The sequence below is a fragment of the Macaca mulatta genome, chromosome 14 (assembly GCF_049350105.2).
Source record: "Macaca mulatta isolate MMU2019108-1 chromosome 14, T2T-MMU8v2.0, whole genome shotgun sequence".
Taxonomy (NCBI): Eukaryota; Metazoa; Chordata; class Mammalia; order Primates; family Cercopithecidae; genus Macaca; species Macaca mulatta.
The window spans coordinates 50,979,333-51,004,425 of NC_133419.1; the positions used below are offsets into that span (position 1 = coordinate 50,979,333).

General features: G+C 38.7%; 1 protein-coding gene and 1 pseudogene across 3 annotated transcripts in view; one reads left to right on the forward strand and one right to left on the reverse strand.

The window, feature by feature from the left end:
- COPB1 (COPI coat complex subunit beta 1) overlaps positions 1–19,881 on the forward strand; it is a 48,585-nt gene extending 28,704 nt beyond the window's left edge. For both annotated transcript variants that reach the window (XM_015114812.3, XM_015114813.3), the window contains exons 15-22: positions 2,063–2,290; positions 2,769–2,948; positions 11,380–11,524; positions 12,766–12,885; positions 16,126–16,271; positions 17,154–17,243; positions 18,714–18,869; positions 19,507–19,881. In XM_015114812.3, coding sequence (XP_014970298.1) covers positions 2,063–2,290; positions 2,769–2,948; positions 11,380–11,524; positions 12,766–12,885; positions 16,126–16,271; positions 17,154–17,243; positions 18,714–18,869; positions 19,507–19,566 — 1,125 coding nt within the window. In that variant the 3' untranslated portion in view covers positions 19,567–19,881. The remainder of the gene's footprint in view (positions 1–2,062; positions 2,291–2,768; positions 2,949–11,379; positions 11,525–12,765; positions 12,886–16,125; positions 16,272–17,153; positions 17,244–18,713; positions 18,870–19,506) is intronic.
- Positions 19,882–23,307: 3,426 nt separating this feature from the next.
- Positions 23,308–24,081, reverse strand: LOC701246 (cytochrome c pseudogene; annotated as a pseudogene). The gene has a single exon (XR_013403983.1). The product of XR_013403983.1 is annotated as a cytochrome c pseudogene (transcript).
- Between the last annotated feature and the right edge of the window lie 1,012 nt (positions 24,082–25,093).

Here is a 25,093-nt window from a genome sequence, read left to right on the forward strand (position 1 = left end):
GTTTCTTGTAACATACCAAGTTAATAATGTTTGCACTGTTTGGTACAAGAAGTTTGGTTGCTTATGATTTCACTGGCACTCCTTCATTTATGCCATTTCCAGCATTCTTTATTTATTTGTGTAGGACTGAGTTTCTGGTATCATATATCTTTTGCCTAAAGAATTTGCTGCCGGGCGCGGTGGCTCAAGCCTGTAATCCCAGCACTTTGGGAGGCCGAGGCGGGCGGATCACAAGGTCAGGAGATCGAGACCACAGTGAAACCCCGTCTCTACTAAAAATACAAAAAATTAGCCGGGCGCGGTGGCGGGCGCCTGTAGTCCCAGCTACTCAGGAGGCTGAGGCAGGAGAATGGCGGGAACCCGGGAGGCGGAGCTTGCAGTGAGCCGAGATCGCGCCACTGCACTCCAGCCTGGGCAACAGCGTGAGACTCCGTCTCAAAAAAAAAAAAAAAAAAAAAGAATTTGCTTTAACTTTTCTTACAGTGCAGATTTGTTGGCAACAGATTCTACTAGTTTTTGTCTGGAAAAAGTCTATTTTTTGTACACTTTTGTAAGTTACCTTTGTGGGTATAGGATTCTAAGTTTTCTGGGTTTTTTCCAGTAGTGTAAAGATAAAGCTCCCTTGTCTTCTGGCTTTTTGGTGAGAAGTCTGCTGTCGTTCTTATCTCCCTGGGTGGTGTGTGTGTGTGTGTGTGTGTGTGTGTGTGTGTGTATGTGTGTGTGTTTCTTCCACTGGTTTTAAATTTTCTCCTTTTCACTGGGTTTCAGTAGTTTGATTAGGATGTGCCTTAGTGTGGTTTTCTTCATGTTTGCTGTACTTGTTCACTGAGCTTGTTGGGTTTGCAGGTTTATATCTCCATTGGGAAATTTTCAGTCATTTCCTCAGATTTATTTTCTGTCCCCTCCTCTCTTTCCTCTCCTTTTGGAGACAGTATCCAAGCCTGGAGGATATATACTTACTCTTCTGCTGGTTTTTCCCCAGGCCTCCAGTAGTTTTTCATGCATGTGTGCAGATCAATACTCAGTCAAAGGCAGTTTGGCAAGGGCATAGAGCATATGTGTCAGGATAATGCTACATGAGACTAAAAAATTAAGTTGCAATCACTTGTGGAAGACTTTGAATAGCAGGCCAAGTAATACGAACTTCGGTGTGAAGGCTGACATTCATTAAAGGTATTTACATGGGGAGTGAAATGATTGGTACAGTATAAAAATTAAGATGGCAGCATCAGGTGATCACGCTTAGCAGCACCAATAATTGAACAGCCTAACTTTAGGTACCTTGTGATGCAATACAGTGTGAAATATAAAACATCACCTATCTGGTATTCTAATCAAAAGTGTGGGATATTCTATAAAACAGGCCTCAGTTCTTTAAAAAAGTTACTGTGATTAAAAACAAAAAGGCAGAGAACTGGTCTAGATTAAGAGGGATGAAAGAGAACAATCAAATAAAATGCATGAAGCTGATCCTGAATTTAAAAAATAAAAACATTTTTAAGACAATTTAGGGAGATTTATTTGAATTCAGAGTATAGAAGCTGTATTTTGGGATTGTTGAATTTTTCAGGTGAGAAAATGAAATTGTGGTTTGTAGGAAACTGTTCTGACTCTTAGGAGATGAATGCTGAAGTATTTTTGAGGTGAAGACTTTTTCACATGTCAGCCCAAAAAAGTAAGTGTACATATATAGAATAGGTAAGCAGATGTGGCAAAATGTTAACAGATGGTAAAGTATATCATTCTTTTAACTTTTCTGTAGTTGGGATTAAAAAGGACAGCATCAGCATGTGAAGTGGTTACAGAGAAGGACTGGAGCAAAGGAAAACAGTTAAAAAGCCGCTGCTGTCTCTAATTGAGGATTAATGCAGGTCTTAGAGAGTGGCAGTTAAGAGTAGAAAGGAAGGAGAAGAATGCAAAAACAGATATGGACATAAAATCCAAAGAATTTGAAGTCCTATTCAGGTGAAGTGAAAATTTAGATTTTGAGTTATAATGAAGTGACATGATTGCAATCTGAGAATCACGACAGTATCAGTAACCCATTTCTCTACTTTTTTAGTCTTTTGTTGCTGAGGCTATGTTGCTCATGGCTACTATCCTGCATTTGGGAAAATCCTCTCTTCCTAAGAAGCCAATTACTGATGATGATGTGGATCGAATTTCCCTGTGCCTCAAGGTCTTGTCTGAATGTTCACCTTTAATGAATGACATTTTCAATAAGGAATGCCGACAATCCCTTTCTCACATGTTATCTGCTAAACTAGAAGAAGAGAAATTATCCCAAAAGGTAAGGCATATATGATGAGGCAACAAAAGCGCTTTGTGTCTCTGGGTGCAGTGGCTCACGCCTGTAATCCCAGCACTTTGGGAGGCTGAGGCAGGAGGACTCCTTGGGGCCAGGTGTTCGAGACCAGTGTGGGCAACATAGCAAGCCCCTGTCTCAACAAAAAATGAGAGAATTAGCCAGGCATAGTGATATGTGCCTTCATCCCAGCTACTTGGGAGGCTGAGGAGGAAGTATTGCTTGAATCTAAGAGTTCGAGGCTGCAGTGAGCTGAGATCACACCACTGCACTCCAGCCTGGGCAAGAGAGTAAGACCCTGTCTCAGGAAAAAAAAAAAAAATAGAAAAAGAAAAGTGTTTTGTGGGTTTTCTCGTTGTTTTGTTGATTTTTCAGTCTTTATATGTGAGGGCTGTCTCTGTTAAAGTCCTCTAAAAACTATCTTTTCATATTAAAGAGAAACTTTGTTATATTCTCAACACAGAAAGAATCTGAAAAGAGGAATGTGACAGTACAGCCTGATGACCCCATTTCCTTCATGCAACTAACTGCTAAGAATGAAATGAACTGCAAGGAAGATCAGTTTCAGCTGAGTTTGCTGGCAGCAATGGGTAACACACAGAGGAAAGAGGCAGCAGATCCCCTAGCATCTAAACTTAACAAGGTAACAAAATGTCTGATAGACTCTAAATTACTTAAATTGGCTCCTTAAGGAAGTTGTTAGTCCTGCTGTTTTTAAAAGAAAGATAACTATTTTGTCAAGTCACTGTGATAGGTCTATTAAACCTCAGTTAAAACTCAAAAGCTGATGAAGTACCTTACTACTATATGTGATAGTACCGTAAGTCCATCAGATGGTTTAACTCGATCCAGTAGTGTGTGGAATCATAGACCAATAAGTAGAAGTTGAGGGAAGGGGATCCTTAAAGGTTAACTGAGGTTTTTAAAGGGAAGCTGAACAGGCAACAGCCCTGGTCTCTTTCCACACCTTGATCTCACCTTCTCTTATTCTCTGCTACTTTAAACAGAGCAATTCTATTATTATATTCTTAATATTTTGAGTTCCATATAGAATTTTATTAGGAAAATGATTCTTCTCCCTTAAATACATAAATTGAAGAATCAGTGATCTCGTTTAATCCCTCATCTGTTAGGCTGAACAGTCTTACATTGCTTTTGTTTAAGATAAGGTCAGTAGCAGAATTGGAACTACTAAAACAATTTCCCTTAAAATTGGGAATCGATATCAATAATACTACATTTATAAAATTTTTTTAGTTTTTTTGAATTGTAGTTAAAGTTGCAAAAGATTTGCCATTTTAACCCATTTGTAAGTGTACAGTTCTGTGGCATTAATTAAATTCACATTGTTATGCAGCTATCTCCAGAACTGTTTTCATGTTGCAAAGCTGGAACTATGTCCATTAAATGATAACTCCTCATTCCTATTTCCCCTCAACCCCTACTTACCCCCAGTCACCATTCTACTTTCTGTCTCTGTGATCTTGACAATTTTAAGTACCTCATAGAAGTGGAACAATACAGTATTTTTCCTTTTGTGGCTGGCTTATTTCACTCAGTATAATATCTTCAAGATTCATTCATTTTATAGCATGTAACAGAAATGCCTTCCTTATTAAGGCTGAATAATATTACCTTGTAAGTATATGCCACATTTTGTTTATCCATATATCCATCCCTGGATACATGGATTGCCTTTTGGTTACTGTGAAGTATGCCGCTGTTAACACAGATGTACAAATATCTGTTCAAGTCCCTGCTTTTAGTTCTTTTGGGTATACATCTAGAAGCAGAATTGCTGGATCATATGGTAATTGTACTTTTAATTTTTTGAGGAACCTCCATGATGTTTTTCATGGTAATTACACTATTTTACATTCTTTTTTTCTTTTTTTTATTCTTTAAAAAAAAATTTTTTTTTAATACTTTAAGTTCTAGGGTACATGTGCACAACGTGCAGGTTTGTTACATATGTATACATGTGCCATGTTGGTGTGCTGCACCCAGTAACTCGTCATTTACGTTAGGTATATCTCCTAATGCTATCCCTCCCCCCTCCCGCCTCCCCACAATAGACCCCGGTGTGTGATGTTCCCCTTCCTGTGTCCAGTGATCTCATTGTTCAGTTCCCACCTATGAGTGACAACATGCGATGTTTGGTTTTCTGTTCTGGCAATAGTTTGCTGAGAATGATGGTTTCCTGCTGCATCCATGTCCCTGCAAAGGACACGGATTTTATGGCCGCATAGTATTCCATGGTGTATATGTGCCACATTTTCTTAATCCAGTCTGTCACTGATGGACATTTGGGTTGATTCCAAGTCTTTGCTATTGTGAATAGTGCCACAATAAACATACGTGTGCATGTGTCTTTATAGCAGCATGATTTATAATCCTTTTAGTATATACCCAGTAATAGGATGGCTGGGTCAATGGTATTTCTAGTTCTAGATCCTCGAGGAATCACCACACTGTCTTCCACAATGGTTGAACTAGTTTACAGTCCCACCAACAGTGTAAAAGTGTTCCTATTTCTCCACATCCTCTCCAGCACCTGTTGTTTCCTGATTTTTTGATGATTGCCATTCTAACTGGTGTGAGATGGTATCTCATTGTGGTTTTGATTTGCATTTCTCTGATGGTGAGTGATGATGAGCATTTTTTATGTGTCTGTTGGCTGTATGAATGTCTTGAGAAGTGTCTGTTCATATCCTTTGTCCACTTTTTGATGGGGTTGTTTGGTTTTTTCTTGTAAATTTGTTTGAGTTCTTTGTAGGTTCTGGATATTAGCCCTTTGTCAGATGAGTAGATTGCAAAAATTTCCTCCCGTTCTGTAGGTTGCCTGTTCACTCTGATGGTAGTTTCTTTTTCTGTGCAGAAACTCTTTAGTTTAATTAGATCCCATTTGTCAATTTTGGCTTTTGTTGCCGTTGCTTTTGGTGTTTTAGACATGAAGTCCTCGCCCATGCCTATGTCCTGAATGGTATTACCTAGGTTTTCTTCTAGGATTTTAATGGTTTTAGGTCTAACATTTAAGTCTCTAATCCATCTTGAATTAATTTTCGTACAAGGAGTAAGGAAAGGATCCAGTTTCAGCTTTCTACTTATGGCTAGCCAATTTTCCCAGCACCATTTATTTAATAGGGAATCCTTTCCCCATTTCTTGTTTTTGTCAGGTTTGTCAAAGATCAGCTGACTGTAGATGTGTGGTATTATTTCTGAGGGCTCTGTTCTGTTCCATTGGTCTATATCTCTGTTTTGGTACCAGTACCATGCTGTTTTGGTTACTGTAGCCTTGTAGTATAGTTTGAAGTCAGGTAGCGTGATGCCTCCAGCTCTGTTCTTTTGGCTTAGGATTGTCTTGGCAATGCGGGGTCTTTTTTGGTTCCATATGAACTTTAAAGCAGTTTTTTCCAATTCTGTGAAGAAAGTCATTGATAGCTTAATGGGGATGGCATTGAATCTATAAATTACCTTGAGCAGTATGGCCATTTTCACGATATTGATTCTTCCTATCCATGAGCATGGAATGTTCTTCCATTTGTTTGTGTCCTCTTTTATTTCACTGAGCAGTGGTTTGTAGTTCTCCTTGAAGAGGTCCTTCACATCCCTTGTAAGTTGGATTCCTAGGTGTTTTATTCTCTTTGAAGCTACTGTGAACGGGAGTTCATTCATGATTTGGCTCTCTGTTTGTCTGTTACTGGTGTATAAGAATGCTTGTGATTTTTGCACATTAATTTTGTATCCTGAGACTTTGCTGAAGTTGCTTATCAGCTTAAGGAGATTTTGGGCTGAGACGATGGGGTTTTCTAAATATACAATCATATCATCTGCAAACAGGGACAATTTGACTTCTTCTTTTCCTAACTGAATACCCTTTCTTTCTTTCTCTTGCCTGATTGCCCTAGCCAGAACTTCCAACACTGTGTTGAATAGGAGTGGTGAGAGAGGGCATCCCTGTCTTGTGCCACTTTTCAAAGGGAATGCTTCCAGTTTTTGCCCATTCAGTATGATATTGGCTGTGGGTTTGTCATAAGCAGCTTTTATTATTTTGAGATACGTTCCATCAGTACCGAATTTATTGAGAGTTTTTAGCATGAAGGGCTGTTGAATTCTGTCAAAAGCCTTTTCTGCATCTATTGAGATAATCATGTGGTTTTTGTCTTTGGTTCTGTTTATATGCTGGATTACGTTTATTGATTTGTGTATGTTGAACCAGCCTTGCATCCCAGGGATGAAGCCCACTTGATCATGGTGGATAAGCTTTTTGATGTGCTGCTGGATTCAGTTTGCCAGTATTTTATTGAGGACTATTGCATCGATGTTCATCAGGGATATTGATCTAAAATTCTCTTTTTTTGTTGTGTCTCCTCCAGGCTTTGGTATCAGGATGATGTTGGCCTCATAAAATGAGTTAGGGAGGATTCCCTCTTTTTCTATTGATTGGAATAGTTTCAGAAGGAATGGTACCAGTTCCTTCTTGTACCTCTGGTAGAATTCGGCTGTGAATCCATCTGGTCCTGGAATTTTTTTGGTTGGCAGGCTACTATTAATTATTTCCTCTATTTCAGAGCCTGCTATTGGTCTATTCAGGGATTCAGCTTCTTCCTGGTTTAGTCTTGGGAGAGTGTAAGTATCCAGGAAATTATCCATTTCTTCTAGGTTTTCTAGTTTATTTGCGTAGAGGTTTTTATAGTATTCTCTGATGGTAGTTTGTATTTCTATGGGGTCGGTGGTGATATCCCCTTTATCATTTTTTATTGCATCTATTTGATTCTTCTCTCTTTTCTTCTTTATTAGTCTTGCTAGTGGTCTATCAATTTTGTTGATCTTTTCCACAAAAACAGTTCCTGGATTCGTTGATTTTTTTGGAGGGTTTTTTGTGTCTCTTTGTCCTTCAGTTCTGCTCCGATCTTAGTTATTTCTTGCCTTCTTCTAGCTTTTGAATGTGTTTGCTCTTGCTTATCTAGTTCTTTTAATTGTGATGTTAGGATGTCAATTTTAGATCTTTCCTGCTTGCTTTTGTGGGCATTTAGTGCTATAAATTTCCCTCTACACACTGCTTTAAATGTGTCCCAGAGATTCTGGTATGTTGTATCTTTGTTCTCATTGGTTTCAAAGAACATCTTTATTTCTGCCTTCATTTCGTTATGTACTCAGTAGTCATTCAAGAGCAGGTTGTTCATTTTCCATGTAATTGAGAAGTTTTGATTGAGTTTCTTAGTCCTGAGTTCTAGTTTGATTGCACTGTGGTCTAAGAGACAGTTTGTTATAATTTCTGTTCTTTTACATTTGCTGAGGAGTGCGTCACTTCCTACTATGTGGTCGGTTTTGGAATAAGTGCAATGTGGTGCTGAGAAGAATGTATATTCTGTTGATTTGGGGTGGAGAGTTCTGTAGATGGCTATTAGGTCTGCTTGGTGCAGAGTTGAGTTCAATTCCTGGACATCCTTGTTAACTTTCTGTCTCGCTGATCTGTCTAATGTTGACAGTGGGTTGTTAAAGTTTCCCATTATTATTGTATGGGAGTTTAAGTCTCTTTGTAAGTCTCTAAGGACTTGCTTTATGAATCTGGGTGCTCCTGTATTGGGTGCATATATATTTAGGATAGTTAGCTCTTCCTGATGAATTGATCCCTTTATCATTATGTAATCGCCTTCTTTGTCTCTTTTGATCTTTGATGGTTTAAAGTCTGTTTTATCAGAGACTAGGATTGCAACCCCTGCCTTTTTTTTGTTTCCATTTGCTTGGTAGATCTTCCTCCATCCCTTTATTTTGAGCCTATGTGTGTCTCCGCATGTGAGATGGGTCTCCTGAATACAGCAAACTGATGGGTCTTGACTCTTTATCCAATTTGCCAGTCTGTGTCTTTTAATTGGACCATTTAGTTCATTTACATTTAAGGTTAATATTGTTATGTGTGAACTTGATCCTGTTATTGTGATATTAGCTGGTTATTTTGCTTATTAGTTGATGCAGTTTCTTCCTAGCATCGATGGACTTTACATTTTGGCATGTTTTTTTCAATGGCTGGCAATGGTTGTTCCTTTCCATGTTTAGTGCTTCCTTCGTGATCTCTTGTAGGGCAGGCCTGGTGGTGACAAAATCTCTAAGCATTTGCTTGTCTCTAAAGGATTTTATTTCTCCTTCACTTATGAAACTTAGTTTGGCTGGATATGCAATTCTGGGTTGAAAATTCTTTTCTTTAAGAAGGTTAAATATTGGCCCCCACTCTCTTCTGGCTTGCAGAGTCTTTGCCGAGAGATCTGCTGTTAGTCTGATGGGCTTCCCTTTGTGGGTAATCTGACCTTTCTCTCTGGCTGCCCTTAACATTTTTTCCTTCATTTCAACTTTGGTGAATCTGGCAATTATGTGTCTTGGAGTTGCTCTTCTCGAGGAGTATCTTTGTGGCGTTCTCTGAATTTGAATGTTGGCCTGCCTTACTAGGTTGGGATAGTTCTCCTGGATGATATCCGGCAGAATGTTGTCCAGCTTGGTTCCATTTTCTCCATCCCTTCCAGGCACACCAATCAGACATAGATTTGGTCTTTTCACATAATCCCATATTTCTTGGAGGCTTTGTTCATTTCTTTTCACCCTTTTTTCTCTACACTTGTCTTCTTGCTTCATTTCATTCATTTGATCTTCAGTCACTGATACTCTTTCTTCCAGTTGATCGAGTCGGTTACTGAAGCTTGTGCATTTGTCACGTAGTTCTTGTGTCATGGTTTTCATCTCTATCAGTTCTTTTAAGATCTTCTCTGCATTGATTATTCTAGTTATCCATTCATCCATTCCTTTTTCAAGGTTTTTGGTTTCTTCGCACTGGTTACATAGTTCCTCCTTTAGCTCTGAGAAGATCAACTGAAGCCTTCTTCTCGCAATTCGTCAAAGTCATTCTCCATCCAGCTTTGTTCCGTTTTTGGCGATGAGCTGCGTTCCTTTGGAGGGGGAGATGCGCTCTGATTTTTTGAATTTCTAGCTTTTCTGCACTGCTTTTTCCCCATCTTTGTGGTTTTTCTCTGCCTTTGGTCTTTGATGATGGTGACGTACTGATGGGGTTTTGGTGTGGGTGTCCTTTCTGTTTGTTAGTTTTCCTTCTGACACTCAGGACCCTCAGCTTTAGGTCTGTTGGAGTTTGCTTGAGGTCCACTCTGGACCCTGTTTGCCCGGGGTATCAGCAGCGGAGGCTGCAGAAGATAGAATATTGCTGAACAGTGAGTGTTGCTGTCTGATTCTTGCTCTGGAAACTTCATCTCAGGGGTGTACCCAGCCGTGAGAGGTGTGAGGTGTCGGTCTGCACCTAGTGGGGGATATCTCCCAGTTAGGCTTCTCAGGGGTCAGGACCCACTTGAGCAGGCAGTCTGTTCGTTCTCAGATCTCAGCCTCCGTACTGGGAGAACCACTGCTCTCTTCAAAGCTGTCAGACAGGGACATTTACATCTGCAGAGGTTTCTGCTGCTTTTTGTTTAGCTATGCCCTGTCCCCAGAGGTGGAGTCTACAGAAGCAGGCAGGCCTCCTTAAGCTGTGGTGTGGGCTCCACTCAATTCGAGCTTCCCAGTGGCTTTGTTCACCTACTTAAGCCTCAGCAATGGCGGGTGTCCCTCCCCCAGCCTCGCTGCTGCCTTGCGGTTAGATCTCAGACTGCTGTCCTAGCAATGAGGGAGGCTCTGTGGGTGTGGGACCCTATGGGCTAGGTGTGGGGTATAATATCCTGGTGTGCCGTTTGCTAAGACCCTTGGTAAAGCACAGTATTAGGGTGGGAGATACCCGATTTTCCAGGTGTTGTGTGTCTCAATTTCCTTTGGCTAGGAAAAGGAATTCCCTTCCCCTTGCACTTCCCCGGTGAGGCGATGCCTCGCCCTGTTTCATCTCTCGCTGGTCGGGCTGCACCCGCGGAGTAGCATTGACTGTCTGACACGCCCCAGTGAGATGAACCTGGTACCTCAGTTGAAAATGCAGAAATCACCCGTCTTCTGTGTCGCTCATGCTGGGAACTGGAAGCTGGAGCTGTTCCTATTCAGCCATTGGGCGCCCCCACTATTTTACATTCTTACCAGCAGTGCACAAGAGTTCCAATTTCTCCATATCCTTGCCAATACTTGTTTTGTTTTTTTGATGATAGCCATCTTAATGGGTATGTGAAGTGGTATCTCACTGTAGTTTTGATTTGCATTTTCCTAATGATTAGTGATGTTGAGTGTCTTTTCATGTGCTTATTGGCCATTCATATATCGTCTTTGGAGAAATGTTTGTTCAGGTCCTGTGCCTGTTTTTAAATTGGGTTGTTTGGTTTTTTTGTTTGAATTTTAGGAGTTCTTATATTCTGGAAACTAACCGCCTAATCAGATACATGATTGGCAAATATTTTCTTATATTCTGTAGGTTGCCTTTTCATTCTGTTGATAATATTTGATGCACAAAAGTGTTGAATTTTGATGTTTAATCTATTTTTTCTTTTATTGCCTATGCTTTTGGTGACAGTATTACATTTTTAAAGTGCTATACTTTGGGTGTGTTTAAATTTGGAGTGGGAGGGCATTTGTAATTTTATCTTTGTGGCATTACAATCATTTCTTACTATATAATCTGTTTAGTTCCTCAGTTTGTGGAGCAAAGACTACCACATGATTTGGATTTTATTTGTATCCTGAGTTTCATAGATCAAGTAGTGAGTTTAGATACTTACTGAGGGATTTAAATGAAAGTGTATCCAAATTTATTTAGTTGGTTAAATTGGGATAATGTTTAATGTATTTGCTAAATATATTTAACATTTTTCTGCTATTGAACTTATAAGCTCAAAAGTCAACATATATAATACCTTATACTGACTTATTGAGCTTAAAAACAAATAGATGTCTGGATATCATCTTAAACTCTAGGACCTGTTATTTCTAATATTCTGTTTTCAATTTCCATTTCTGCATTACAAAACAATTTTATTTTACCTATCTCAAAATGACTTCTAAGCAACTCTGTTAATAACCTACCAGACTTAGTCATTTGGCTAGGATATGTTTGGTGAAATTGCATCTGTCATTTTATTATGTCTTTGTTTTTATTTTGATAGGTCACCCAGTTGACAGGTTTCTCAGATCCTGTATATGCAGAAGCTTACGTTCATGTCAACCAATATGATATTGTCCTGGATGTACTCGTTGTGAACCAAACCAGTGATACTTTGCAGAATTGCACATTAGAATTAGCTACACTAGGTGAGGAAATTTACCATTCAGGAAAGAGATTGTCACATAGTAGATCTTTATGACAGATTAAGGGAGGTGCACAGGTTTCGGAATAAAAATTCTCTCTTGAACCTTTTCTGACATTTTGAATCAAAGCTTAGTTTTTCATTTATCATTTAGTTCCCTTAAACTCCAGTTTTCTGAACCTCTTGTCATACTGACTTTTTTATGCTCTTGGCACATTCAGATGGATTCATTTAATAAGCTTAATATAGCAAATGTCAGTATTTCTAGATATCGTATAAGCTGTTTAAGTCACAGATTGACCAGGTAGCTCACTTAGTTTATTTCTAATTGCTTCATTACAGAACTAAGTTATTTTCTGAATGCATAACTGTTAAATACCACATGTGACCAAAGTAATAAATCATATCACATTTAGCAATATGAGATGTATTTTTTTTCTTAATAAAGGCACATGAGTTAGACTGCTTACCTCCACATCTGGTTTTGAAGTTGGAAAATACAAAATTGTATATGGGAACAGTGCAGTACCCCCATCAGATTTCATATGGCTTATGCAAGAGTTAAGGAACTTCAAGATATCAAGGGGAAAACATACTTTTGCCCTGTTGTCCTCAGCATAGCTTGATGGCTGTATAAAAAAACATGTTTCTTAAGCATTTACAAGTCTTTTTGCAGATTGTTTTATCTTTCTTCATAATGAAATGTATAGTTTAAGACTTAAGCTTTTTGAGAAGTTTGCATTCATTCATTGAAATAAAATGACCCCAATCTCTACAAAAAAATCAAGAAAATTAGCCAGGTGTGGTGAGCCACTCCTGTAGTCCCAACTCCTCAGGAGGCTGAGGTAGGAGGATTGCTTGAGCCTGGAAGATCAGGGCTGTAGTGAGCTATGATCATGCAGTTGCACTCCAGCCTAGGTAACAAAGCATGACCCTATCTCAAAATAAATAAATAAATGGTAGGCTCAAAGTATCCTCCCTTCCCACAAATTAAATATGGAATTACTCCGAGATGCCTATTACCTTTTAAAAGAAAATATGTGTATTGATGGTGAATAATAAGGATGGTTAAGTGGTTTCTTTATTTTGTCCTCATTATATTTGATTCATACTCTTCTCATATTTGTCCTTATTTTCCTAGAAACTATTAAGCTGCATACATTTAAGGTTTTATGGTTAATGTGTGTGTGCGTGTGTGTGTGTATATATGTGTTTTTTTTTTTAACCATATCCCAACTCTTTCAGGGGATCTGAAACTTGTGGAAAAGCCATCTCCTTTGACTCTTGCTCCTCATGATTTCGCAAATATTAAAGCTAACGTCAAAGTAGCATCAACAGAAAATGGAATAATTTTTGGTAATATAGGTAAGATGCTGTTTTATGGCATGTAATGGTTGAATATTTTTACTGAAGAATTTCTATAGTGAGTAGCTGGGGACATTGTAGGAGGAGAGGATCTAAATCCATTTATTCATAATTTATGAGACACTTTCTATGGTACCAGGCATTGTACTATGTTCTGGATGTACAGAAATGAACCAGATAGGGTCACTGTCCTCAAGAAACTGTTAGGCAAAAGGAGGAGCTAGCTAAGGCAATATATAATTGTAGTCCAATGCGATACAGGATGGTTTATATACTGTATGCTTTGAGGTTAAGGAAAAAAAATGCTAACAGTGTGGAAGGCTTTATAAAGGGAGATGGTATGTTATCAAAGGATAATATTTTACCTGAGTCATTTGTTGCTAGACACACAAGGGCATCTCAGACCTAGGGATTAGCTTATATAGAGTCATTCAGTCAATAAGCTTATTTTATTGCAATTTCTGTCATAAGGATAGGGCTACCATGGTGAGGAACAAATGAGAGATTATGGTCGAGTAAGGGAAAACAGATACATAAAATAAATATGTGCAATATGTAATGGTAAGTGCTGTGAAAAAAATAAGTATACCTGTACTAAGTAAGGTAGGAATCCATAAAGGGATTTGGTCAGTTCTCAGAGTGGTGGGTGATTGGGAGAAAAGGTTAGAAAAGGCTTCATGGAGGAGCAAGTACTCAGTAGAAGACTACAGATAGACAAGGATGCAGTTAGAACAAATGCAAAATGATTTGATATACTTGGAGTTCAGAATGGGTTGGAGGATGATGGGCGGGAAAAAAAATGAAGTTCGGAAGGTTAGTGGGAGCCATATTTTACTTGTCATGCTAAGGATTTCAGATTTTATCTGTGGAGAGAGGAAACATTGAGGAATTACAAATGAATGACTTATAGCCTTATATCTTTTTGCGACAGTACTATAGAAGATTGACTGGAAGAGGCAGGAAGATTAATTAGTAGACTATTATAGAAGCCCAAGTGAGAGATGACAGAGGACTTGAGCCAACACAGTAGTGGAATGGAGAGAAGGACGAATATAACGTTAAAGATAAGGTTAATGATTGAAGAGGAAGTGGCTAGAGTAACCCTCAGATTTCCAGATTGGGTTTATTGGGTTGTTTATGTCATCACCAAAACAGGAAATTCAGGAGAGATGAACAAACTTTAGAGAGACATAATAGGTTAAATCTTGAGCAGGTTCGGTATTTAAAGTGTCTAAAGATATTCAGGGACAGTTTGATGTGAGTCTGGGACACGAACAAGAGGTCTAAACTAGAGATAGGCTGGGTGTGGTGGCTCACACCTGTGATCCCAGCATTTTGGGAGATGGAGGCAGGCGGATTACCTGAGATCAGGAGTTCCAAGACCAGCCTGGCCAACATGGCGAAACCCCGTCTCTACTAAAAATACAAAATTAATTGGGCATAGTGGTGCACGCCTGTAGTCCCAGCTAACTCGGGAGGCTGAGGCAGGAGAATAGCTTGAACCCATGAGACAGGTTCAGTGAGCCAATATCGCACCACTGCACTCCAGCTTAGACAACAGAGTAAGACTCCGTCTCAAAAATAAATAAGTAAAAATAAACTAGAGATAAGTATTTGTTTAAAAGCCATAGGAATAGAAGAAATCACCTGGAGAGAGCATAAAGACTAAAAAGAGGGGAGATACGAAAACAGAATCCAAGCAAACAGCAACACTGAAAGCTTGGTCAAAGGAGAATCGCCTACAAAGGTATCTGAAGTGTGGTTAGAAAAGTAAGGAGAAACCTGAAGCTCCACAAGGTAAAATAACTTTAGAGTCTGAAAGAGAGGTCCTTTGGTTTTGGCTATTAGTGATTTTAAAACATTTCTTGTGGGACATCTTGGTCATTGGTGGTAGGCTGAAGACTAAATACGACATGAAGAAATACAGGTAGTGTAGAATATTCTGAGTGTAGGAACTTGGCTTTGATAGAAAAAAGAAAGGGCAGTACCAAGAAAAGAAGGCAAGAATGAGTGAGGATTTATTTTTTGAAGATAACAGAGAACCTCAAGTATAGTTATAGACTATAAGGGAAGAAAGTTGATAGAGAATGGGAAAGTAAAGACATAAGAATGAAAGAGATAATGATTGGAGTGGGGTCCTGGACCAAAGCAGGAATCACAGATGGCAGGAAGTATTAATCTTGAAGAAAAGAGGCAGTACTTCTCTGATACGTATGAGAGGGAAGGATATGAGAGTGGATTCCAAGAGAGAGAGTTGTTTTTAGATGTGGGGCTGAAATTAAAGGAGCTTATTCTTGGTAGCCTCAGTTTTCTCTGAAAGAGTGTAAGAATGTCAAGAAAAGAGCCTAGAAAGAGGAATGTAGGCTCCAATCAGATTATAACTCTACTTTGGAAGAGATGGTCATAGAAGCAAATATAGTCAGCCTTCTGTATCCTATCCATGGGTTCCACATCCATGTCTTCAACCAGCCACGAACTAAAAATATTTAAGAAATAAAAATGGATGATTTTGTCTATACTGAACATATATAGACTTTTTTCCTTGTCATTATATCCTAAACAATACAGTATAACTATTTACATAGCATTTATGTTGTATTAGGTACTATAAGTAAGCTAGAGATGATTTAAAATATATGAGAAGATGTGTATAGGTTATGCAAATACTATGCCATTTAATATCAGGGACTTGAACATCTATAGATTTTGGTATCCATAGGGAGTCCTTGAAGCAATTCCCCGTTAATACTGAGGGATGAGTAATCTTGTATCATTAAGTAGTGTGGGTCAGCAATATTTATTCAAAAGTATTAGTTAAGCACCTCCTATGGGAACATCATCTACTTGTATATCCACGGCAGTGCCTAGTATGCTGCAACTGCTATGTAAGTACTCACTGAATTGAATTATTTGTTTAACCACAAAAAACAAAGTGTGCCAGAGTTTGAATCCTATCCCCACCACTTATCAGTTGTGTGGTCTGGAACAACTTACTTAACTACTCTGTGCTTTCATTTCCTCTTATGTAAGATGGAAAATAATAATACTGTCAATAGAATTGATGGGAGTATTAAACAAGTAATATTTGGAAAGCATGCAGAATAGAGCACTGTACATAATAAGCATTATATAAACAATCTTATTGTTAATAGTGTAGTTATTTGGATATTTGGATATTAAGATTTTTTAAATTCAAGTTTGCCCCAGTGATTGCGAATCTTTTTGTATGTGTAATTGCAGTTTATGATGTCTCTGGAGCAGCAAGTGACAGAAATTGTGTGGTTCTCAGTGATATTCACATTGACATCATGGACTATATCCAGCCTGCAACTTGCACTGATGCAGAATTCCGTCAGATGTGGGCCGAATTTGAATGGGAGAACAAAGTTAGTCCTTGGGAGATTTTCTTATACTCCTTTATCTTTCTTCCTTTTGCCTGCTGTTGAGGAGTCTGCTAATAAAATTAATCTCGCTAAAAAGTGTTTAACATGAAAAGCAAATAGTCTTTCAGTATCTGTTCTTGCAAATTAGCCTTAACTAAAAATCATGTAAGTAGTTTGGTAATTTGCTGTTATAAATTGATTAGAGTAGCAGTTCTATAGGTAATCTGATAGGTTTAGACATTATAGATAATATTCCATCCCTTCTATGTATGACCAAGAGTTTACCATTTAATCTAGTGCCCAAAAAAGGCTTTATAAAGTTCATGGTCTGTTGAGGAGCCTTGACTTTTATTAGAAATATTCTATATGAGGCTGGGCACATATCATGCCTGTAATCCCATCACTTTGGGAGGTCAAGGCAGGGAGATTGCTCACGCTCAGGAGTTCTAGACCAGCCTGAGCAAAATGGTGAAACTCCATCTCTACAAAAAAGAACAAAAATTAGCCCAGTGTGGTGGTGCATGCCTGTAGTCCCAGCTACTTTGGAGACTGAGGTGGGAGGATCACTTGAACATGGGAGGTTGAGGCTGCAGTGAACTGAAATCATGCTACTGCACTCCAGCCTGGGTGACAGAGTGAGACCCTGTCTCAAAAAAAAAGAAATATTCTGTGTGTTTCATACTGAATCTCTGTGAAGGTACCTTTATTGGGAAGTACTGATACCAACCTACAGCTTGTTGGATTTTATAGATGTTATTTAGTTTCTTGGTGTCTACTCTTTCCAACCTAAACAGTTGGAACAAGTTTTTAATAAGACATACCAGTGATTCACAGCTTTCTCATAGTAAGATTTATGATCTCCTTGACTTTTTTTCCTCTCTACAGGTGACAGTTAACACCAATATGATTGATTTAAATGACTACTTACAGCACATATTAAAGTCAACCAATATGAAATGCCTGACTCCAGAAAAGGTAAAATTTGACTAGGAAATTCTGAAATCTGATGGAATGGTAGAGTAGGTTCCTGGCCTTCCTATATTTCCTCTAGCACATTTTTGTTATTCAACATGCAGTGCCATTCTGGGATGTCTAAAAGAGGTTATCCCATGGAATGTTTGAGTCCGCTTACCTCTTTCTATTGGAATATGCCATCCTAGTGCAGTGACCCAACCGAATAGTCAGATTAATTTTTTTTGTTTTCTTTTCAGTCTTCTCCCCCATTCAGCTAGAGGCACATTCTAAAATAGTTTATGCTGCGCATGGTGGCTCATTCCTGTGATCCTAGCACTTTGGGAGGCTGAGGCGGGCAGATCACCTGAGGTCACGAGTTTGAGACCAGCCTGGCCAATATGGTGAAACCCCGTCTCTACTAAAAATACAAAAATTACCCAGGCGGGATGCTGTGTGCCTGTAATCCCAGCTACTTGGGAGATTGAGGCAGGAGAATCACCTGAACCCCACGGGGTGGAGGTTGCAGTTAGCCACGATCGCACCACTGCATTCCAACGTGGGCAACAGAGTGAAACTCTCTCAAAAAGATAAATTAAATAAAATCGTTTATTTGTAATACTGGATTAGAAAATGTCCATGAGCTCTTCCGTGGGCTCTGATTGTTGGTTAAAATATATGTGCTCTAATACTTTTTGCTATGTTTGTGTGTGTATGAAAAAAACTAGAAAAAAAAATGAAGCTGGAGCGCTAAGGAACTTTTTTTCTTTATGTAAAATTTCTATAATGTTATAATATTCATTTTATAAATAAAATAATGTCTGCTACCAAACAGGTAGGTTTTAATTTATATATTACTTTATTTAGCATATACTGAGTCCAACAAAAGTAGTCTCTTCCTTCATGGCACTTAAGGTCTGATATGGGAGGCAGTCAAGCACGTTAAGTAAACAGAATATATAAATACAAATCAGAATAAGAACTATTTAACGTCAGATTTACTGAGGTATAATACACAGTAAAATTCACACTTTTTACCTGTATAGTTGAGTTTTGACAAACTCATAAGATTGTGTAACCACCACCACTTAAGTACTGTTTTAAGTGATAAATAACCTGTGGGGCCAGGTGTGGTGGCTCACATCTGTAATTCCAGCATTTTGGGAGGCCTAGGTGGGCAGATCACTTGAGGTCGGGAGTTCAAGACCAGCATGGCCAAGGTGAAACCCAGTTTCTACTAAAAATACAAACATTAGCCAGGTGTGGTGATGCACACCTGTAATCTCAGCTACTCGGGAGGGTGAGGCAGGAGAATCGCTTGAACCTAGGAGCGGGAGGTTGCAATGAGCTGAGATCACGCCACTCCACTCTAGCTCCAGCCTGGGCAACAGAGTGAGACTCTGTCTCAAGAAAAAAAAAAAAAAAAAATTCGTCTATGCTGTTTTGCCTCTATGTAGGTATCTAGTAATGAATTTATCACAATTTTTTTTCCAGGCCCTTTCTGGTTATTGTGGCTTTATGGCAGCCAACCTTTATGCTCGTTCCATATTTGGTGAAGATGCACTTGCAAATGTCAGCATTGAGAAGCCAATTCACCAGGGACCAGATGCTGCTGTTACCGGCCATATAAGAATTCGTGCAAAGAGTCAGGTAACAATTCCTTTTTTTTTGAGAGCATCTCTGGACTGACAAGGGGGGAGGAATTTATGACTTTATTATTTCTATATGTAATATCTTTTTAGCATTACATGCATATACACATATAACAATAATATTATCTGAATAGAAGTATAACTTTTCTCATTAAAATTTCTCACCTTTTGGGCCCCTCATTCTGGGATATTTGCCTAAAACCAGATTGATTCCTATGGGGTGTTTGTGAAATGGGTTCTCTAGAATTTTTTGAAAGCCAAGGTGTAAATCTAGTGACTAATTAGCCGGGCATGGTAGCGCACAACTGTAATCCCAGCTACTCGGGAGGCTTAGGCAGGAGAATCGCTTGAACCCAGGAGGTGGAGGTTGCAGTGAGCCGAGATCGTGCCATTGCACTCCAGCCTGAGTGACAGAGTAAGACTTCGTCTCAAAAAAAAAAAAAAAAATCTAGTGACTGCTTGAAAATCTAGCACTAAAAGGTAATTAACCCAGCAAAGTTTTGGTGAGTCTGTTTGGTATGTCCTTGGTTTTATTGTTGATAATGGTGTCATTGAATCGGGGCTTAATAATATGGAATAACCTACTGATTGTACATAGTTTAAATAATTATAAATATCTTCATTTTTCTTTACAGGGAATGGCCTTAAGTCTTGGAGATAAAATCAACTTGTCACAGAAGAAAACTAGTATATAAAAATAAAAAGTCCTTGAAGCTTTACAGTTAATTTAGTTATGGGCTTACTGGACTCCAACATCTTTTGTACTCTTTCATGCTTATATGTTATATAGAATCTGAGTTCATGCTGAATGCATTTCAGCCAATAATTTATAGCCTTTCCCTTAAATCAAGATTGAGTTTAAAATTATAGTTTGTCTTTTGTCTTAACAGTTCTGAATGCTATCCTCAAAGTATATGTTTCTCTCATGTACCAAGACCTTTTCACAGTACAATAAACAGATCTATTCATACATTTTTGTTATTTTATAAATAAATGATTACATAATTTTAGTTATGTGACAATGGATTTCTTTTAGTTGGGTTATAAATTTCTATTACAAATTTAAATTACTGAGTTGTGAATATATGCAGCTTTATTAAGAGAATTTACAAATTCAATGATATAAAATAAGGTAGGCCTTGATTCACTTAGTTGTTTTTTACTTATTTAATATTCAAACATTGCTCTCCCTAAAAATGCATTATCATGTTTTGAAGGGATTTTCTCTCGAATTTAGCTCCAGGGAGAAGGTATCAAAATAACTTGAGAAAACAGATCGCCCTACAGTTTAAAGAAGTATTATGTACCCTGACTGAAACAGACATACTGTTCTTTTTTTTTTTTTTTTTTTTTTTTGAGACAGAGTTTCGCTCTTTTTGCCCAGGCTGGAGTGCAACGGTGTGATCTCAGCTCACCGCAACCTCCGCCTCCCGGGTTCAAGCGATTCTCCTGCCTCAGCCTCTCGAGTAGCTGGGATTACAGGCATGTGCCACCATGCCTGGCTAATTTTTGTATTTTTTTAGTAGAGATGGGATTTCTGCATGTTGGTCAGGCTGGTCTTGAACTCCCGACCTCAGGTGATCCACCAGCCTCAGCCTCCCAAAGTGCTGGGATTACAGGCGTGAGCCACCACACCCAGCTGACATACTGTTCTTAATTATCCTGAATCACAATGAAGAGTAGAGATAATCCAAAATAGATTTTTTAATCATTCACACTTAGTTTGGGGTGTGTTTGTTAGGAATTAAACTGGTTCTAACCAATTACTGAAGCTGGTACTGGGAGGATTCAACTAGAGAGGATTCAAAAAGCTGCCTTTTTCTCTTTGCCTCTGTGCCTTACTCATTCCTCTCCTTTTCCTCACTTCACACTAGGGCTGGGTACCATCACACTGCAGTATAATTCCAAGTGCATTTGCAAGCTAAGTTTCCCGGAGTCTGATTGTGCTTTCCTTTTGGCCTTTACCTTCATTGGAGGTGATTGAGGTAGTCTGATTTTTTAGCTGAGTCTAAACCTAAGACTATTATTTGTCTACCAGCTAGGCTTCAGGCTGCATTCCCTGAGTCCTTAGATAACGCCTGTGAAAAACTGAAAGCAGCATCTCCTATTTCAATAAGAATGAAATGATTGGTTTGGAGTATAAAGAGATTGATACCTTGTATGATGTCATAAACTGTGAAGCCACTTGCTTTTAAAAAAAAGAGAAAGAAAAAAAGCCTAGAAGATTACAGGGCATTTGAGGTTCCAGAGCACTGAGATCTTAGAAAAAAGCCAGGGCCTATCAAATGGGAAAGATATACTGGAAATGCAGAGAAGGGATGTCGATTCAAGGGTAGAGATTTGCAATGAGAGCAAAGGAGCCGGTGCAACTTTGTTTGGATTAGATCATAATTTCCCAAACTCTGTTTTACTGAACGTTAGCTTCCTTAGATGTCATTAGATATTCTGAGTGAAAAAGTAATTCCATAGTCAAATAAGTTGGGGAAAAGCTTCAAACTGTCCTGCACTGGAGATTCATGATGCACATTAGCATACCAGAGATTCTGAGAGGAAAGCAGATTAGTTTGGTTTAACCCAGTATATCCTAACCTTACTTTACCAGGGAATCCTTTTTCCATGACCTATTGGCAATATATGGGACAGGAAAAGTGACTTAGTGTGTTCATGATATTAGTGTTGTAATCCCAGTCAACCAGTATCACATTTCAAATCTGAAGGAATTATGCCTGTGTACATCCTAGAATATATCTCTGTTGATACTGTTAGAAAGTTGCCTGCCTGACATATTCAGGCCATTTTTGTGGGAATCAGATTGCCTCACATTGCTATTTTCTTAAATTTATAAATAAGGAGAACAAAGAGAAGTTAACACAGTTGTCAGATACATTAAACTGTTTACTTCATTAGCATTTCATTAGCTTTGTGCATGTAATGTGAACTGAACTGGATAGCAGCACATTGTTGAGAGAAGCTGTTTACGCCCTATTATTTAGGATATACATTCAAGAGTAGTAGCTGTTCACATTATAAGACACCATATAATTAGGACCATGATGTCTGGTAAGGGAATAAACATTGTTCAATACCAAATGAAAGCTTAATATATTAATGTATTGAATGTGGATAAACCTGTAAAACTTACATTTACAATGTAAATGGCTTACATTGCACTGTCACAACACTAGAGGGAGCTCTATGCAGTGATTTTTCATTTTACAATTAGAAGTGATTGGCACTTTGAGTTGTTTTATAAGAAGAAAAAGGGCCAAGTGTGGTGACTGGCACCTGTAATCCCAACACTTTGGGAGGCCAAGGCCGGAGGGTGGATTGAGGCCAGGAATTCAAAACCAACCTGGGCAACATAGTTGAGGCCCTGTCTCTACAAAAAAAATTTACAAATTAACCTGGTATGGTGGCATGTGCCTGAGAGGCCGAATCAGGAGAAATTCTCGGGACCAGAAGTTCAAGGCTGCAGTGAGCTATGATTGTGGCACTGTAGTCCATCCTGGGTGACAGGGTGAGACACCCTGTCTTTTAAAACAAATTTCAATTTTTTTTTTAAAGGAGCCTGGACATGGTGGTTTATGCCTGTAATCTCAACACTTTGAGAGGCCAAGGTGGGAGGATCACTTGCGCCCAGGAGTTCAAGACCAGCCTGGGCAACAAAGAGATCCCCCCATCCAAAAAAAAAAAATTAAGAAAAAGCAAGATTATTTTTCTTTTTTTTTAACTTTCGTTTTCCTTTGAGACTGAGTCTGGCTCTGTCACCAGGCTGGAGTGCAGTGGCACAATCTCGGCTCACTGCAGCCTCCCTGGTTCAAGCAATTGTCCTGCCTCAGCCTCCCGAGTAGCTGGGACTACAGGCGTGTGCCACCACGTCCAGCTAATTTATTTATTTATATATATATATATATAGACACACACACACACACACACATATATATTTTTTTTTGTGGTTTTCTTTTTAATTATCTTTAGTCTTGTGATCACACATAATTTTAAAATTTGTGTGTATCTCCGCTACTTTAATCCCTTTAAGTTGGCAAAAGCACCATTCCCAATCACAAATACACAGTTCTACAGTTTTATGTTTCTGAATGGCTGTTTAAAGACAATCCTAAATTATAACTTAGTTTGACTTAGACTGTAAAGAATTCAAGAGTGAAGTTTAACTTGCTACTATTTTAAAAGCATATGACCTTATAGATTTATAAGATGTGAGAAGTGTTGAATAATCTTTAATATTACACATAAACCATACTAAAATGCCTTTCAATAAGTAAAAGGAACCATTTTAAATACAGGGAATTATAATTAGATTGGCATCGTTAAGGCCAAAACTCTAGACATTGCTACCTTATTTATTTTCAACCCTTGCCTTTAAGAGGCAAATGAACACAAAACACAAGTGAATCTTGCTTGGTTCTGAGAGTGAAGGAATTTCCCCAGTGTTTAAATATATTCACATAACCAGCTATATAAATCTAAATATAAAACCAATCTCCAGTAAGTTTTAAGATGGCACTCACCATCTTTGTGAAAAGCTGAACATTACTAATGAAGTCTAATCATATCTTTAGAAAGGGTAAACAGTGATAGCATTTACTGAATTGGAATTACTATTACAATTCAAAAACTGAACATATTCATTTAACCACAAGCCAGTCGTAGTTTTAAATCAGGACTGCCCAACAAAATATTCTGTCAGTCATTCATGATCTGAATTCTGGTGTATGAGATCTATTAAAGTATGGTACACATAAAAAAGTCACGAGACATTGGTTTTGTAATAAGGCAGTGGCCAATTATTACTCATTAGTAGCTTTTTTGAGATAAGCTATCAAGTCTGCCCTTTCTTCCTTCTTAATGCCGACAAAGATCATTTTTGTTCCAGGTATGTACTTCTTGAGATTCTCGAAATATTTCATCAGTGTATCCTCTCCGCAGGTGATGCCTTTGTTCTTACTGGCGGCTGTGTAAGAGTATCCACGGGCCTGACCTGTCTTCCTCCCAAAGAGACCATGGAGATTTGGCTCAGTCTTGTGCTTGCCTCCCTTTTCAACAGTGTGGCACTGGGAACACTTCATAATAAAAATCTTCTTGCCTTTCTCAACATCACCCATATTTAATTCTCTTTTTAGTCGCTGGCGCAACGAAGATTCCTGCTCCGAAGCAGGACGTCCCCACTGTCTCATTTTTATATATTTTTAGTAGAGATGGGGTTTCACCGTGTTGGCCAGGATAGTCTCAATCTCAACCTCGTGGTCTGCCCACCTCGGCCTCCCAAAGTGCTGGGATTACAGGTGTGAGACACAGCACCTGGCCTTTTTTTTTTTTTTTTTTTTTTGAGACGGGGTCTGGCAGTGGTGCAATATCGGCTCACTGCAACCTCCACCTCTCTCACCTCATCCTCCCGAGTAGCTGGGACCACAGGCATATGCCATGATGCCCAGCTAATTTTTGTATTTTTTGTAGAGAGAGTTTTGCCATGTTGCCCAGGCTAGTCTCAAGCTCCTGAGCTCAAGCAATCCATCCACATTGGCCTCCCAAAGTTTTGGGATTACAAGCGTGAGCTACTGCACCTGGCTATTTTTCTATTTGCAAGGTAATTCATAAATGAGAACAAAGAGAAGGAAGTTAATATAGTTGGCAGATACAGCAAGCTCTTTACTTACTAATAGAAAACTTGCTTTTTCTTCTTTTAAAAACAACTTCAGGCCAGGCACGATGGCTTACACCTGTAATCCCAACACTTGGGAGGCTGAGGCAGGCAGATGGCATGAGCCTAGGGGTTTAAGACCAGCCTGGGCAACATGGCAAAACCCTGTCTCGACAAAAAATACAAAAATTAGCCGGGCATGGTAGCATGCACCTATAGTCCCAGCTACTCAGGAGGCTGAGGTAGGAGGACTGATAAGGCCCAGGAGGTCAAGGCTGTAGTGAACTGTGATCATGCCACTGCATTCCAGCCTGGGCAACAGAGTGAGACCCTGTCTCAGAAAAACAACAACAACAAAATGCCAAGTTAATAGTGATATTTTGCTACCTGTCAGAAACTTTTCTTGTTAAGTGAGAAATAAAGTGGGAGACAAAAAGTCATTTTAGGGATATCAGAAAGGTAAGAGAACCAAAATATACTATCTTTAGAAACTCAGTATCAGAGGTGAAATATTTCTGCTATGTATTGAGTAAAGTAAGTAGTTTTATTTGTGACTTGTTTCT